The sequence below is a fragment of the Mobula birostris genome, chromosome 2, assembly GCF_030028105.1.
Source record: "Mobula birostris isolate sMobBir1 chromosome 2, sMobBir1.hap1, whole genome shotgun sequence".
Classification (NCBI taxonomy): domain Eukaryota; kingdom Metazoa; phylum Chordata; class Chondrichthyes; order Myliobatiformes; family Myliobatidae; genus Mobula; species Mobula birostris.
Window position 1 is genome coordinate 118,083,071 of NC_092371.1, and position 13,056 is coordinate 118,096,126.

The 13,056-nt window shown below is 41.2% G+C and overlaps 1 protein-coding gene across 1 annotated transcript in view; it reads right to left on the reverse strand.

The window, feature by feature from the left end:
* Positions 1-1,936: 1,936 nt before the first annotated feature.
* Positions 1,937-13,056, reverse strand: part of LOC140209082 (myelin and lymphocyte protein-like) — a 30,127-nt gene continuing 19,007 nt past the window's right edge. The window contains exons 3-4 of the mRNA XM_072277622.1: positions 8,529-8,654; positions 1,937-3,374 (exon numbers count right to left, since the gene is read on the reverse strand). Of these exons, the coding sequence (XP_072133723.1) occupies positions 3,297-3,374; positions 8,529-8,654 (204 nt within the window). The 3' untranslated portion in view covers positions 1,937-3,296. The remainder of the gene's footprint in view (positions 3,375-8,528; positions 8,655-13,056) is intronic.

Below are 13,056 nucleotides of genomic sequence, written 5' to 3' on the forward strand. Positions count from 1 at the left end.
ATTTTAAAATTTATATCACCTACATTTGACCTTTCAGCAAAAGGAGTTTGGCATATCCTATTCACCTTACTCAGGTCTCTCATAATTTTGTGTAGCTCGCTGAAATCTTCTTGTCTGTTCTGCTCCAAAAAAACCCAATCTGCTCAGTCCTACCTTGTAACTGTTAATGGCCACCTCAGCAATATCCTCATGAAGTCCTTCCACACCCTTTCTAGTACTGTCACACATCTTTCAGTAACGTGGTGACCAGTCTCTTTTTGTGCCCTAAATAATGTCCTACACAGTGTGGCATGAAATCCTGCTCTTATGTTCAACACCTAAGCCGACGAGGGAAGAATTGATTATTCATCCTGAAATGCTTGATCTACCAATTATCCCACCTTGAGGGATCTGCAGACACGTATTCCAGTTCATTATTTTCTTCTACTTCACTTAGTATTCTTCCAGCTTTTGTATAATATCTTGTCTTTCTGTGCCTTCTTACTCAAAATTCTTTCAATTGGATTTCATTTGCCATTTTATTACTCTCAACTAACATTCCCATCAATATCTTGAGGCTGCGTAAAACTTTCTTCCTAACTATTAACCACACTACCAGTTTTGGTATCACCTGCAGACACCTTTATGATCAACCTTGCATTTAAGTCCAAGTCAATGATTTTTACCACAGGAAGCTCATCCACACCAACATCAATTTAAACATTATCATTTCTGTAAAATCAGCTTTCAATGGCTTCATTCGGAAGCGAGCACTGCAGAAACCCCACCTCAGTCACCATCTGACTTCATGATTGCTCCTCTATAGCACAGAATTTATTTTAGGTTCCATAAGACCAGACAACATGGGAGCAGAATTAGTCCATTTGGCCCATCGAGTTTGCTCTTCCATTTCATCATGGCTGATCCATTTTCCTCTCAGTTCCATTCTCCTGCCATCTCCCGTAAACTTTCATGCCCTGACTAATCAAGAACCAATCAATTTCCACCTTAAATACACCCAATGACCTGGCCTCGACAGATACCTGTGGCAGTGAATTCCACAGATTCACCACTCTCTGGCTAAAGAAATTCCTCCGGATCTACATTTTAAATCGACTTCCCTCTATTCTGAGGCTGTGCCCTCTGGTCCTAGACTCCCCACCAAAGGAAACATCCTCTCCACATCCACTCTATCTAGGTCTTTCAACATTCAATAGTTTTCAGTGAGGGTCCCCCTCCTCATATGATAAACCTTTCATTCCCAGAATCATTTTCATAAACCTCCTCAGAACCCTCTCCAACGTCAGCACATCCTTTCTTAAATAAGGGGCCCAAAGCTGCTCACAATACTCCAAGCTGGGCCTCACCAGTGCCTGATAAAGCCTTAGCATTACATCCTTCAATTTCACAATAATTAATCAGAATTTACTTTCATTATGTATAAAGGTTGTAATTGCACTTACAATCACAAGTTATCAAAAATTATATTAATGGGGGAAAAAACAGCCAGCTGTTTTGGAATCGAGGTTGAAAACCTCCTGATTGTTGCTCGTCTTAATGTTCTTGAAGTGTGTTTTCAATATTGTGTTATTTTCATTAATGATTTATGTATAAAAAATACACTGCATAAATAGTAAGAGGCATCCGTTAGTCTCATGAGACCATGGATTTGTGCCTTGGAAGGTTTCCAGGGCACAGGCCTGGGCAAGGTTGTATGGAAGACCGGCAGTTGCCCATGCTGCAAGTCTCCCCTCTCCACGCCACCGATGTTGTCATTAGGACCCATACAGCTTGGCACCGGTGTCATCGCAGAGCAATGTGTGGTTAAGTGCCTTGCTCAAGGACAGAACATGCTGCTCAGCCAAGGCTCAAACTAGCGGCCTTCAGATCACTAGGCGAATGCCTTAACCACTTGGCCACGCGCTAACACACTGGATAAATACAACAAACAAATCAATATGTTGGTAACAATATTTATTTGTTTTGTTAACGAGAAGTAGAAACCAAAAATAACAGAGGGCTATTCTTTCCAGCAAGAATATTACATGCAGGTTAACTAACCTTACAACCAAGACATCAATGTCACAATATAACAAATTCAATGTAAATCAGTTGAACAATATGAATAGTGATCAGGTCATAGAAAAACAAAATTAACAAAATAAGATTACTGTAAATGCAGCCATTAGGTTCTATAATGTAAAGACAGATTTGTCTCTTTTACTGTCTGGTCACAGAAAATTCAGAATGGACATCACTTCAGCTAATAAGCAGATCAGACAAGCCCCATTCCAGATTTGTGAATTATCTGCCTAATTTTCTCCAGTTGGACCTTATTCCAAAAACTTGGCCTTTCTGGGTTTCAGGAATGATCATGTGTGGAATTACTCAGGAGAAGCTCGTCCACACCAATATCATCTTAAACATCGTCATTTCTGTAAAATCAGCTTTCAAAGGCTTCATTCGGAAGCGTACATTGAACACGATCTAACCTATCGATAGGACATGCAATGTAGGAGTGAAAGGAATAAGTGACATGTAGTCAGCACTGTTGTCTCACAGCTCCAAAGACCCAGGTTCGATCATGAACTTAATTGCTGTCTGTGCGGGGTTTGCATGCTCCCCTGTGAACGCACAGGGCTTTTTTCCCCCACATGCTAAACACATTGGTTAATTAATTTTCTGCTGTAAATTGCCCCAGTGAGGCTGGGTAGCAGGAGAATTAGCATAATGGGAGAAGCTGATGTAGATGCAAGAAGGTAAATGCAATTAACATTGTTGGGTGTTTAATGCTTGGTGTAATTGGGTGCTTGATACATCAAGCTTCAAGTACCAAATTGCATTGATCCTATTTACATTAAGGCTCTGTACTGTATGATTGGGAGCCACTACCATTGAACTACATTTTGAATAATGTAAATTGTTTTCAGATTTTCAGTATCTGCAGTATTTTTTCATGAGTAATCAATATTGTGTTTCTGAACTCAACAATTTTGGTCCCATAACCTTTAATCTAACAATTTCAGTACTTACATTTGAAATTGCCTCAACTTTCTGGAGGAAAAAGATCCAGATTTCCCATACTCCATGGAAACCATAACACTCACAGCTTTCAACTGCTAGATATTCCTCATATCCAATTAGCTCCATTAGTAACATACAAGTCATAGAGTATAAATGATAGGATATAAATGCTGTAATTACGGTTGCAAACAAAAGTAATATAAAATAGTATTCAGAAAAGATCAAGCAACAGCTTTGGGAAGAAGGTAAATATCTTCTGGTATGAGTTTTGCATTTTCTTCTTCACTTGATGTTCATGAGGAGGATTTCCATCTCACTATAGACAGTATTGCGTGTATTGTGTACATTAAGGTGGCCACATATGCAAACACCTGAAAGAGCAAGATACAATAATGTTTCACAAAAAAATGTGCTAATAATCTCCCTCCAGTTCCCTTCATGACATCCTTCCCTTTATTTTATGGTCCACTGTCCTCTCTTATTAGATTCCATCTCCTTCAGCCTATCACTTCCACATTTCATCTCCCAGTTTTTACATCATTCCCACGATAATATCCCTTACTGGTCCACCATTTCCTCACCTGCATCCACCTATCATCTGCCAGCTCTTGCTCCACTCCTATTCCCCACCCTTTTATACTGTCTGTCTCGGGTATTTCCTTCCAGTCCTGATGAAGGATCTTGATTCAAACCATTGACTGACTATTTCCCTCAATAGATGCTGCTTGACCCACTGAGTTTTTCGAGCATTTTCCATCTTGCTCCAGACTACCAGCATCAGTAGTTATTCTTGCATCACAATAAAAAAGCTTTAGCCAGACAAATATGTACCACAGATTTGGTGTTACAGGAATGATTCTAGCATGGATAAAGCAGTGGATGATTAGCAGGAGGCAAAGAGCGGGAATAAAGGGAGTCTTTTCCGGTTGGCTGCTGGTGACTAGTGATGTTCCACAAGAGTCTGTGTTGGAACCCATTCTTATAACGCTATATGTCAATGATTTGGAAGATGGAATTGTTAGCTTTGTTTCAAAGTTTACAGACATACGAAGATAGGTGGAGGGACAAGTAGATTTGAAGAAATAGGGAGGCTAGAGAAGGACTTAGACAGATTAGGAGAATAAGCAAAGAAGTGGCAGATGGAATACAGTGTTGGGAAGTGGATGGTCATGCACTTTGATAGAATAAATTAAAGGGTTGACTATTTCCTAAATAGAGAAAAAATACAAAAATCTGAGGTGCAAAGGGACTTGGGAGACCTTACGGAGGATTCCCTAAAGGTTAATTTGCAGGTTGAGTCTGTGGTGTGAAAGGCAAATGCAATGTTAGCATTCATTTCAAGACTCGAATATAAAAGCTAGGGTGAAGTTTGGTGATATTAGGAGTTTGAAGCGTGAAGTTTGGTGATATTGATGATATTAAGTGTCTGAAAAGATTTGGCATGTCAACAAATACACCCAAAAACTTCTATAGTTGTACCATGGAGAGTATTCTGACAGGCTGCATCACTGTCTGGTATGGAGGGGCTACTGCACAGGACCGAAAGAAGCTGCAGAGGGTTATAAGTCTAGTCAGCTCCATCTTGGGCACTAGCCTACAAAGTACCCAGGACATCTTTAGGGAGCGGTGTATCAGAAAGGCAGTGTCCATTATTAAGGACCTCCAGCACCCAGGGCATGCCCTTTTCTCACTGTTACAATCAGGTAGAAGGTACAGAAGCCTGAAGGCACACACTCAGCAATTCAAGAACAGCTTCTTCCCCTCTGCCATCCAATTCCTAAATGGACATTGAGACTTTGGGCACTACCTCACTTTTTTTAATATACAGTATTTCTGTTTTTGCACATTTTTAAAAATCTATTCAATATATGTAATTTATTTACTTGTTTATTTATTACTGTTTTATTTTATTTATTATTATTATTATTATTATTTTTATTAGTTTTCTCTCTCTGCTAGATTATGTATTACATTGAACTGCTAATGCTAAATTAAAAAATTTCACCTCACATGCCGGTGATAATAAACCGGATTCTGATTCTGAAATGTTGCATGCAGTTCTGTGCCCTTATCTTAGAAAGGATGTGCTGAAACTGCAGAGAATTCAAAGGAGGCTCATGAAAATGATTCCAAGATTGAACAACTTGTCATATGAAGAGCATTTGATGGCTCTGGGCCTGTATTCACTGGAATCCAGAAGAATGAGGGGTGATCTCATTGAAAGCTATCAATAATGAAAGGCATTGATAGAGTGGATGTGGAGAGGATCTTTCCTATGGTGGGAATATCAAAGACAAAAGGACACAGCCTCAGAATAGAGGGGCGTCCTTTTAGAATGGAGATGAGGAGGAATTTCTTTAACCGGAGAGTGGTGAATCTGTGGAATTCATTGCCACATGCAGCTGTAGAGGCCAAGTCTTTATGTATATTTAAGGGAGATGTTGATAAATTCTTGATTGGTCAGGGCATGAAGGGATATGGGGGGAGAGAAGCGGGGGATTGGGTCGGAGAGGAAAATTGGATCAGCCATGATGAAATGGCGGAGCAGACTGGATGGGCCAAATAGCTTAATTCTGCTCCTATATCTTATGATTACACGCTGGAAATGAATGACAAATTCTTGAAGTGTAACCCAGGTAGTTCTTTGAGAAGCAGCCACACCTCATAAAACTCCCTGTACCAGCTGTGACCTGTACTCATTTATCTCACTTTATTTAGAATGACAATCGGCCTGAGGTAATAGTTCACCAAAGAGGATGAGCTTCAGTGCTCAATAACTCCGCTTCCACCACCCCAGCAACATCAGTAGATGTCAGGGAGATTCTCTCAGCACCATAATTACCTTTACTGTCTGCGCTAGGACTTCTAGCCACAGAAAAGGAAAAGAAGGGAGATATTTTCACCTGTTATTTTACAGAAAGGGAAATGAGTGCATATACATGTAATGGTGAACTACATTTGCTGTAATTTTAAAGAAGACATTTCTGCCACAGACATCGTGCATCACCTAATGCACTGCCAGGTTATTTACAGCACAGTCAGATGCAGAGTATAGGTCTCTCCGTTGGAGGATTTGCCTTGATCCAATCAGTTAAACACTTTTATACACGATTTCCACTTCTCAACATAAAAGGATCTGTTGTGGACCCAGCACGTAAGTGCCATTATGAAGAAAGCACGACAGCACCTCTACTTCCTTAGAAACTTGTGAACGTTTGGCATGACATCTAAAACTTTGACAAACTTCTATGAATGTGCCATGGACAGTATATTGAAAGGTTGCATCGTGACATGATATTGAAACACCAATGCCATCGAATGGAAAAACCTATAAAAAAAGTAGCGGATACCCAGTCCATCTTGAGTAAAGTTCTCCCCACTATTGAGTACATCTACACTGAGCCCTCTTGCAGAAAAACAGCATCCATTATCAAGACCCCATCACCCAGGTCAGGCTCTTCTTGGCTTGTATTGATAGTAAGGTATGGTTTCTTTTATGAGTTTGTATTTAAAGCAAGATTTTGGTGAATGATAATTGCCACTGTGTAAGTAATCAGATTGAGTTAAACTGCTGCAGCATTCAACTGTGTTGACTTGTTCCTGGTTTCTTTTGGTATTTTCTGCATTTTTCATCTTGAATTTGGTGGTTTTTTATTATGTGTCTTTTATCTGTGGTGGCCAGTGTGATCATGTTTGCTGTTGTGTGCTGCGGCAGCAGGCTGAGGGTAGCAGACACCACCAGAATCAACAAACTCATTCGTAAGGCCAGTGATGTTGTGGGGATGGAACTGGACTCTCTGACGGCGGTGTCTGAAAAGTGGATGCTGACTAAGTTGCATGCCATCTTGGACAATGTCTCCCATCCACTACATAATGTACTGGTTGGGCACAGGAGTACATTCAGCCAGAGACTCATTCCACCGAGATGCAACACAGAGCGTCATAGGAAGTCATTCCTGCCTGTGGCCATCAAACTTTACAACTCCTCCCTTGGCGGGTCAGACACCCTGAGCCAATAGGCTGGTCCTGGACTTATTTCCTGGCATAATTTACATATTACTATCTAATTATTTATGGTGCAACTGTAACAAAAACCAATTTCCCTCGGGTTCAATAAAGTATGACTATGACTATGACTATGTATTTTTGATCTTTTTTGCGTCAACTAACTGGTCCTGTATTGTCACAAGGAACCCTTCTGTTTCTGGGAAGAGGTCTCCAAATCCGAGCTAGATGTTCAACGCTTCCTTGTCGACATCTAGTCTGCTCAGATCGTGGGGGTGTCTTCCATGGAGAGTCATGCTCTTCCATTGGTTAACTTTCTCTTCAATAGTGATAATAACTTCATTTTTCTGGGCTGCACTCTCATATAAGTTCAGTGGTGTGTACTTCTTATCAAAATTGCATATGCTTGTGTGGAGTGCTGAATCCTGTTTTCGTTAATGAAAATATATCCTTCAAAGTTTTATCTGACTGTTGTGTAGATTTTTAAAGTCTGTTATTCCTCTTCCCCCTTCTGCCCTAGTTAGAGTTAATCTACACGCATTCAAATGTACATAATGTTTTCTGAAATTTGTCATTTCAGTTCATATTTTCTTTGTAAGTTTTCATCATTATTATTATTATTGTTTCTTCTCTCTTGTATTTGGACAGTGCATTGTCCTTTGCACATTGGTCATTTGTCTGTCCTGTTGGGTGTGGTCTTTCATTGATTCTATCATGTTTCTTGTATTTACAGAGTTTGCCCATGTGAAGACAAATCTCAGGGTTGTATATGGTGATATCTATTGTATGTACTTTGATAATAAATTTGGTTTGAACTTCAGATATTTCAGAATGAGACTGAGTCCATTAAAATAATCGGGTCAAACTTGTTTCCCATTGCTGGTTATATGTAGAAATTACATGCACAACTTTTGCAGCCCTTCACAGTGTCAATATACTGATCTGCTGGGTTTTGACCTAAAGTGACAAGATCCTGTGCGTAGAGTTACAGTGACATCAGCAGGAAGATTGAACCATTTTGTCCATCACATCCTTGCCAATCAGAGGGCACCCATCTGAACTGAACCCATCTTCCAACACCTGGCCCGCAGCCTTCTGTGCTGTAGCAGGGTCATTCCCAGCCTTACCTGCTGCTCATCCAGTTCCAAGATATTGAAAGAATGTGGAGTGGTAGAGACATTACAGTACTAAAGTGGTCATTCCAAACAATTCCTCAATATTTCAAATATTTATCTACTTCCACCTTAAATGTTTCTGATGAAGTGACTACCACCACCCCCTGGGAGGGAGAATTTCAGGGATTCACTGAAATTCTACAGATTTCAGTTTCAGTGAGTCCCTTATTTTGTATCTATGCCTTTTGGTTCAAGAATCTGTCATAAGTGAAAACATTTCAACATTCACTGTCAAGTCCTATTGTATTATATGTCTGATAAGGTCTTTCCTCATTCTTCTACAGTTCAAGAGATATAGACTAAAATTCTAGCCTTCTTTGACGTTACAAATGTACAAAGACTTACTGTGGCAGCAATGTTCAGATTATGAATCTTATTTTCTAAAAGTACTGTAATAAACCTTGTGTCACTGGTCTCCAAAATGGCAACACTTAAATAAAACATTGCTGATATGAAGTGGTAGAAAACATCCTGGAAGGGAAGAAGAAACAGACAATGAGAAACCAATCTACACAATCATTTTACAAACGGCTTCTTTGCTGAATTAATGTTCCACCTATTGAGAAAAATGAAGTGATTTCAGGAGTGAAAGACCCCGCCCCCCCCCAAAAAAAGCTGTAATTACCAAAAATACTTAGCAGGTCAGGCAGCATCTGTAGAAAAATAGAAGCAAGTTAGTGATTCATATTCACATTGGGTAGACTGGGAAAAGTTCGGGAAGCAGTGTGATTTGTATTGCGGAGGGGGAGAGGTGGAGAGAACAAGGCGATATCAATGGTTGAGTGAAATTAAATGGTAATGTAGCCTAGTTAATTGCAGCTGCTGTCTAGAAGAAGCTAGCACCAGTGAACATCCTCAGACAGTTCACAAAACTACTTCTTTTGTGTCTTCCTCTTCTTTTTCGGATGTGGCTCTGCTACTTTTGGAACCTGTGATCGATATTTTGGTGGTGTGTTTTCAGGCTGAATGAATGATCTGGTGCTTTGCTCTCTCCAAGGGCGTTCGAAGAGGTTTCAAGTGAATCGTGTGGTCTCAAGGCCAAGAAGCCTGGAGACGGGTGCCAGCCCATGATTGACTCTACTTCTTGCCGACCTTGCCGATTAAAGCGTTGAGGATGATTGAAATCATCGAGGTGAGAGTGGTAGGCAGGCAGGTGTTTAGCACCGTCTACCAGCCTTTCTCCCTCGCTGCTGCCAGAGGAAGGCACCTGCATGTGACGGTCTCTCGCCCTCTCACCCACTGCTCCCAGAGGAAGGTCTCTGTGTTCGAATGGTCTCTCTCTCTCTCTCTCTCTCTCCCCCTTGCTCAACACTGCCAGAGGATGGTGCCTGCATGCAGGGCCTTGGGTAAGGTTTAATCAAACAGTTTGTGGATTGGCCTCTGTAGATCACATTATGATGTGTTTGTGGTTTCTGGTCCCTCCTTTTACTTCTTGCTATTTTCTGCAATTTTGTTCAGGATGACCTGCAGATAACGCATGGCATAGTTTGAACTCAACTGAGCTGTGCTCCATATGCCTGGGCCCGTTTGATGACTCTGTGGGCCCACATTTTACATTCTGTGTTTCTGTGTTTTTCACTCTTTTTCTGCCATTTACGTGATGGGGATTTGATGTTTTTCTTTGAATGGGTTTCATGGTTTTCATTGTTTTGTGGCTGTCAATGGGAAGACGAACCTCAGGGTTGTATACTGAATACATACTTTGAGATATGTCAGGGATTGCTGAGCAGTTTTGCAATAACAACCCACACAAAATGCTGGGGGATCTCAGCAGGCCAGGCAGCATCTATGAAAACAAATAAACAGTTGACTTTTCAGGCCGAGACCCTTCATCAGGATTGGAAAAGGAGGGGGAAGATGCCAGAATAAGGTGGGGGGTGGATGTTAGAAGATGATAGATGAAGCTAGGCGAGTGGGGGAGGCAGGATGCAGTAAGAAGCCGGGAGATGTTAAGCGGAAAAAGCATAGGGCTGGAGAAGAAGGAATCTGATAAGAGATGAGATCCACTGGAAAAAGAGAAGGGGGGGCACCAGGGAGAAGTGAGGAGAAGGAGCAAGAGGCTAGAATGAGGAAATAAAGAATAGGGAAGAAGGAGGGGGAAATGTTACCGGCAGTTGGAGAAATCAATGTTCATGCCATCAGGTTGGAGGCTGCCTAGACAGAATATGAGGTGTTGATCCTCCAAGCAGAGAGGAGGCTACACTAGAATCAGAAGCAAAATGCAAGATGCTGAGAGAACTCAGCAAGTCAGGCAGCATCTTTAGATGTTTTGGGTCTGGACTCAATGGATTTCTTACATCAGTATTTACTCAGTAGATGGACACAGAGTCTACAGAAGTGAGGCAAAGGAGCAGTGAAGTCATGAGGTCATGGGCCCTACACAGATTACAGAGGAGGAGGTGTTTCCTGTCTTGAGGCAAATTAGAATGGATAAATCCTCAGGGCCTGACAAGGTACTCCTTTGAACCCTGTGGGAGGCTAGAATAGAAATTGCAGGGGCTCTAGCAGAGATATTTAAATCAATGGGAGGTACATGTGAAGGAGGATAGCTAATGTCATTCTGCTGTTTAACAAAGAACTTGGAAATTATAAGCTGGCCAGCCTGACATCAGAAGTGGGAAGGTTTTTGAAAGTTATTCTGAAGGACAGGATATATCAATATTTGGATAGACATGCACTGATTAAGGATTGTCAGCATGGCTTTGTGCGTGGTAGGTCATGTCTAATCAATCTTATAGAGTTTTTCAATGAAGTTGCTGGGAAAGTTCACGAAGGCAAGGCAGTGGATGTTGTCCATATGAACTTTAGCAAGGCCTTTGGCAAAGTCCCTCATGCAAAGCTGGTCAAGAAGGTTCAGTCGCTCAGCATTCAAAATGAGGTAGTTAATTGGATTAAACATCGGGTTTGTGGGAGAAGCCAGAGAGTGGTGGTAGATGGTTGCCTCTCTGACCAGAGGCCCACGAGTAGAGCAGTGCCACAAGGATCGGTACTGTGTCCATTGTTGTTTGTCATCTAGATCAATGATCTGAATGATACTGGTTAACTGTATCAGCACATTTGAGGATGACAGCAAGATTGGGTGTGTAGCACACAGCGAGGAAGACCGTCAAAGCTTGCCGTGGTATCCGGACCAGCTGGAAAAATGGCAGGTGGAAGTTAATGCGGACAACTGCGAGGTGTTGCACTTCGATAGGACCATCCTGGCTAGGTCTCACACAGTGAACAGTAAAGCACTGAAGAGTGTGATTGAACAAACGATCTGGGAATACAGGTCCATAAGTCATTTAAAGTGGCGTCACAGGTAGATAGGGTCGTACTTGGAGTATCGTTTGCAGTTTTGGTCACCTACCTACAGGAAAGATGTAAATAAGGTTGAAAGAGTACAGAGACAATTTACAAGGATGTTGCTGGGACTGAAGGACCTGAGTTATAGGGAAAGATTGAATAGGTTGTGACTGTATTCCTTGGATTGTAGAATATTGAGGGGAGATTTGATAGATTAGATGCAAAATTCTGAGGCATACAGACAGGCTAAATGCAAGTAGGCGTTTTCAATTCAATTTGGGTGGGACTACAACTAGAGATCATAGGTTAAGGGTGAAAGGTGAAAAGTTCAAGGGGAACACAAAGGGAAACTTCTCACTCAGGGCGTTGTGAGATTGTGGAGCAAGTTGCCAGCACAAGCGTGTGAGCTTGATTTCAACGTTTAAGAGAAATTTGGATAAGTACATGGTTGGTAAGAGTATGGAGGACTTTGGTCCACGTGCAGGTCAATGGAAGTATTCAGTTTAACTGGTTCAGCACAGACTAGATGGACTGAAGGGCCTGTTTCTGTGCTGTATTTTTCTATGACTTTATGACTCAGTGACTGGTCTGGACCCCAGATATCAACTCACAAAGAACAAGTTTTCTCACAATGTAGATATAGTTTGCAAACTGATAAGACAATCTCTTCTACTTGAAAGATTGTTTGTTAAATAATGTAAAATATACAAGCAGTGACACCAGCGTTTCAGGTATCTCCCTGAGTTTTCCCTATTGTAAACCGCACAGAGGAAGCAGTAGATAATTGCTTAAGGAGGCACACGTGATTGTGGATGCTGAAAATGTGAAGCAACATACAAAAGAGTTGGAGGAAATCGGTGAGTCAGGTGTTATGTTCGTTGCTGAGGGATGGTACAGAGCGCACACCAGCACGTCAGCTTGCAGGCTATTGAACTGAACCTTACTGATACTCTGCTAGTACAATATGTGAACTCCTCCTATGTGGGAGTGGCCAACTGAGTGAAATAGGAATAACTCTATTATCTAATACATCTCCCTTTCTTCAAAAAAAAAGAAAAACTATGTATGTACTTCTTGTCTATAGAACAGCACTGAAATTGTGGTCACTGAAATTGAACGATTCAGTTCACTTTACCCATAGCATGAAACTTATGCTCCTTACATAAGAAAAAAAAGAATTGCCAACACTATAACTGCCTTTCTCTTTGTTTTTAATGGTGTCTCATTCTCTTTATTTTCCTCTTTTTTACCAATTCCTTATTTTTAAGAACAGTCTCACTTTGTGAAATGTTTTCAACATTAAAACTCTTTTTAAAAAACACTGAATCTATTGGAGGTCAGGGTAGACTACCTGAACACTCTGGCAAAGTGAGAGGGTTATTCTGCCTCTTTGGTCACCTGCCCGAAGCTACCGGACTTGTTGTGCTCGAGATTGAGGGTGAATGCAGAGCACACACCAGCACGACAGCACACAGGCTGTTCAACTGAACTTTATTGATACTCTCCTTACACAATCTGTCAACTCCTCCCCTGTGGGAGCGGCTAACTGAGTGACATAGGGAATAACACTATTACCTACCACGAAGGT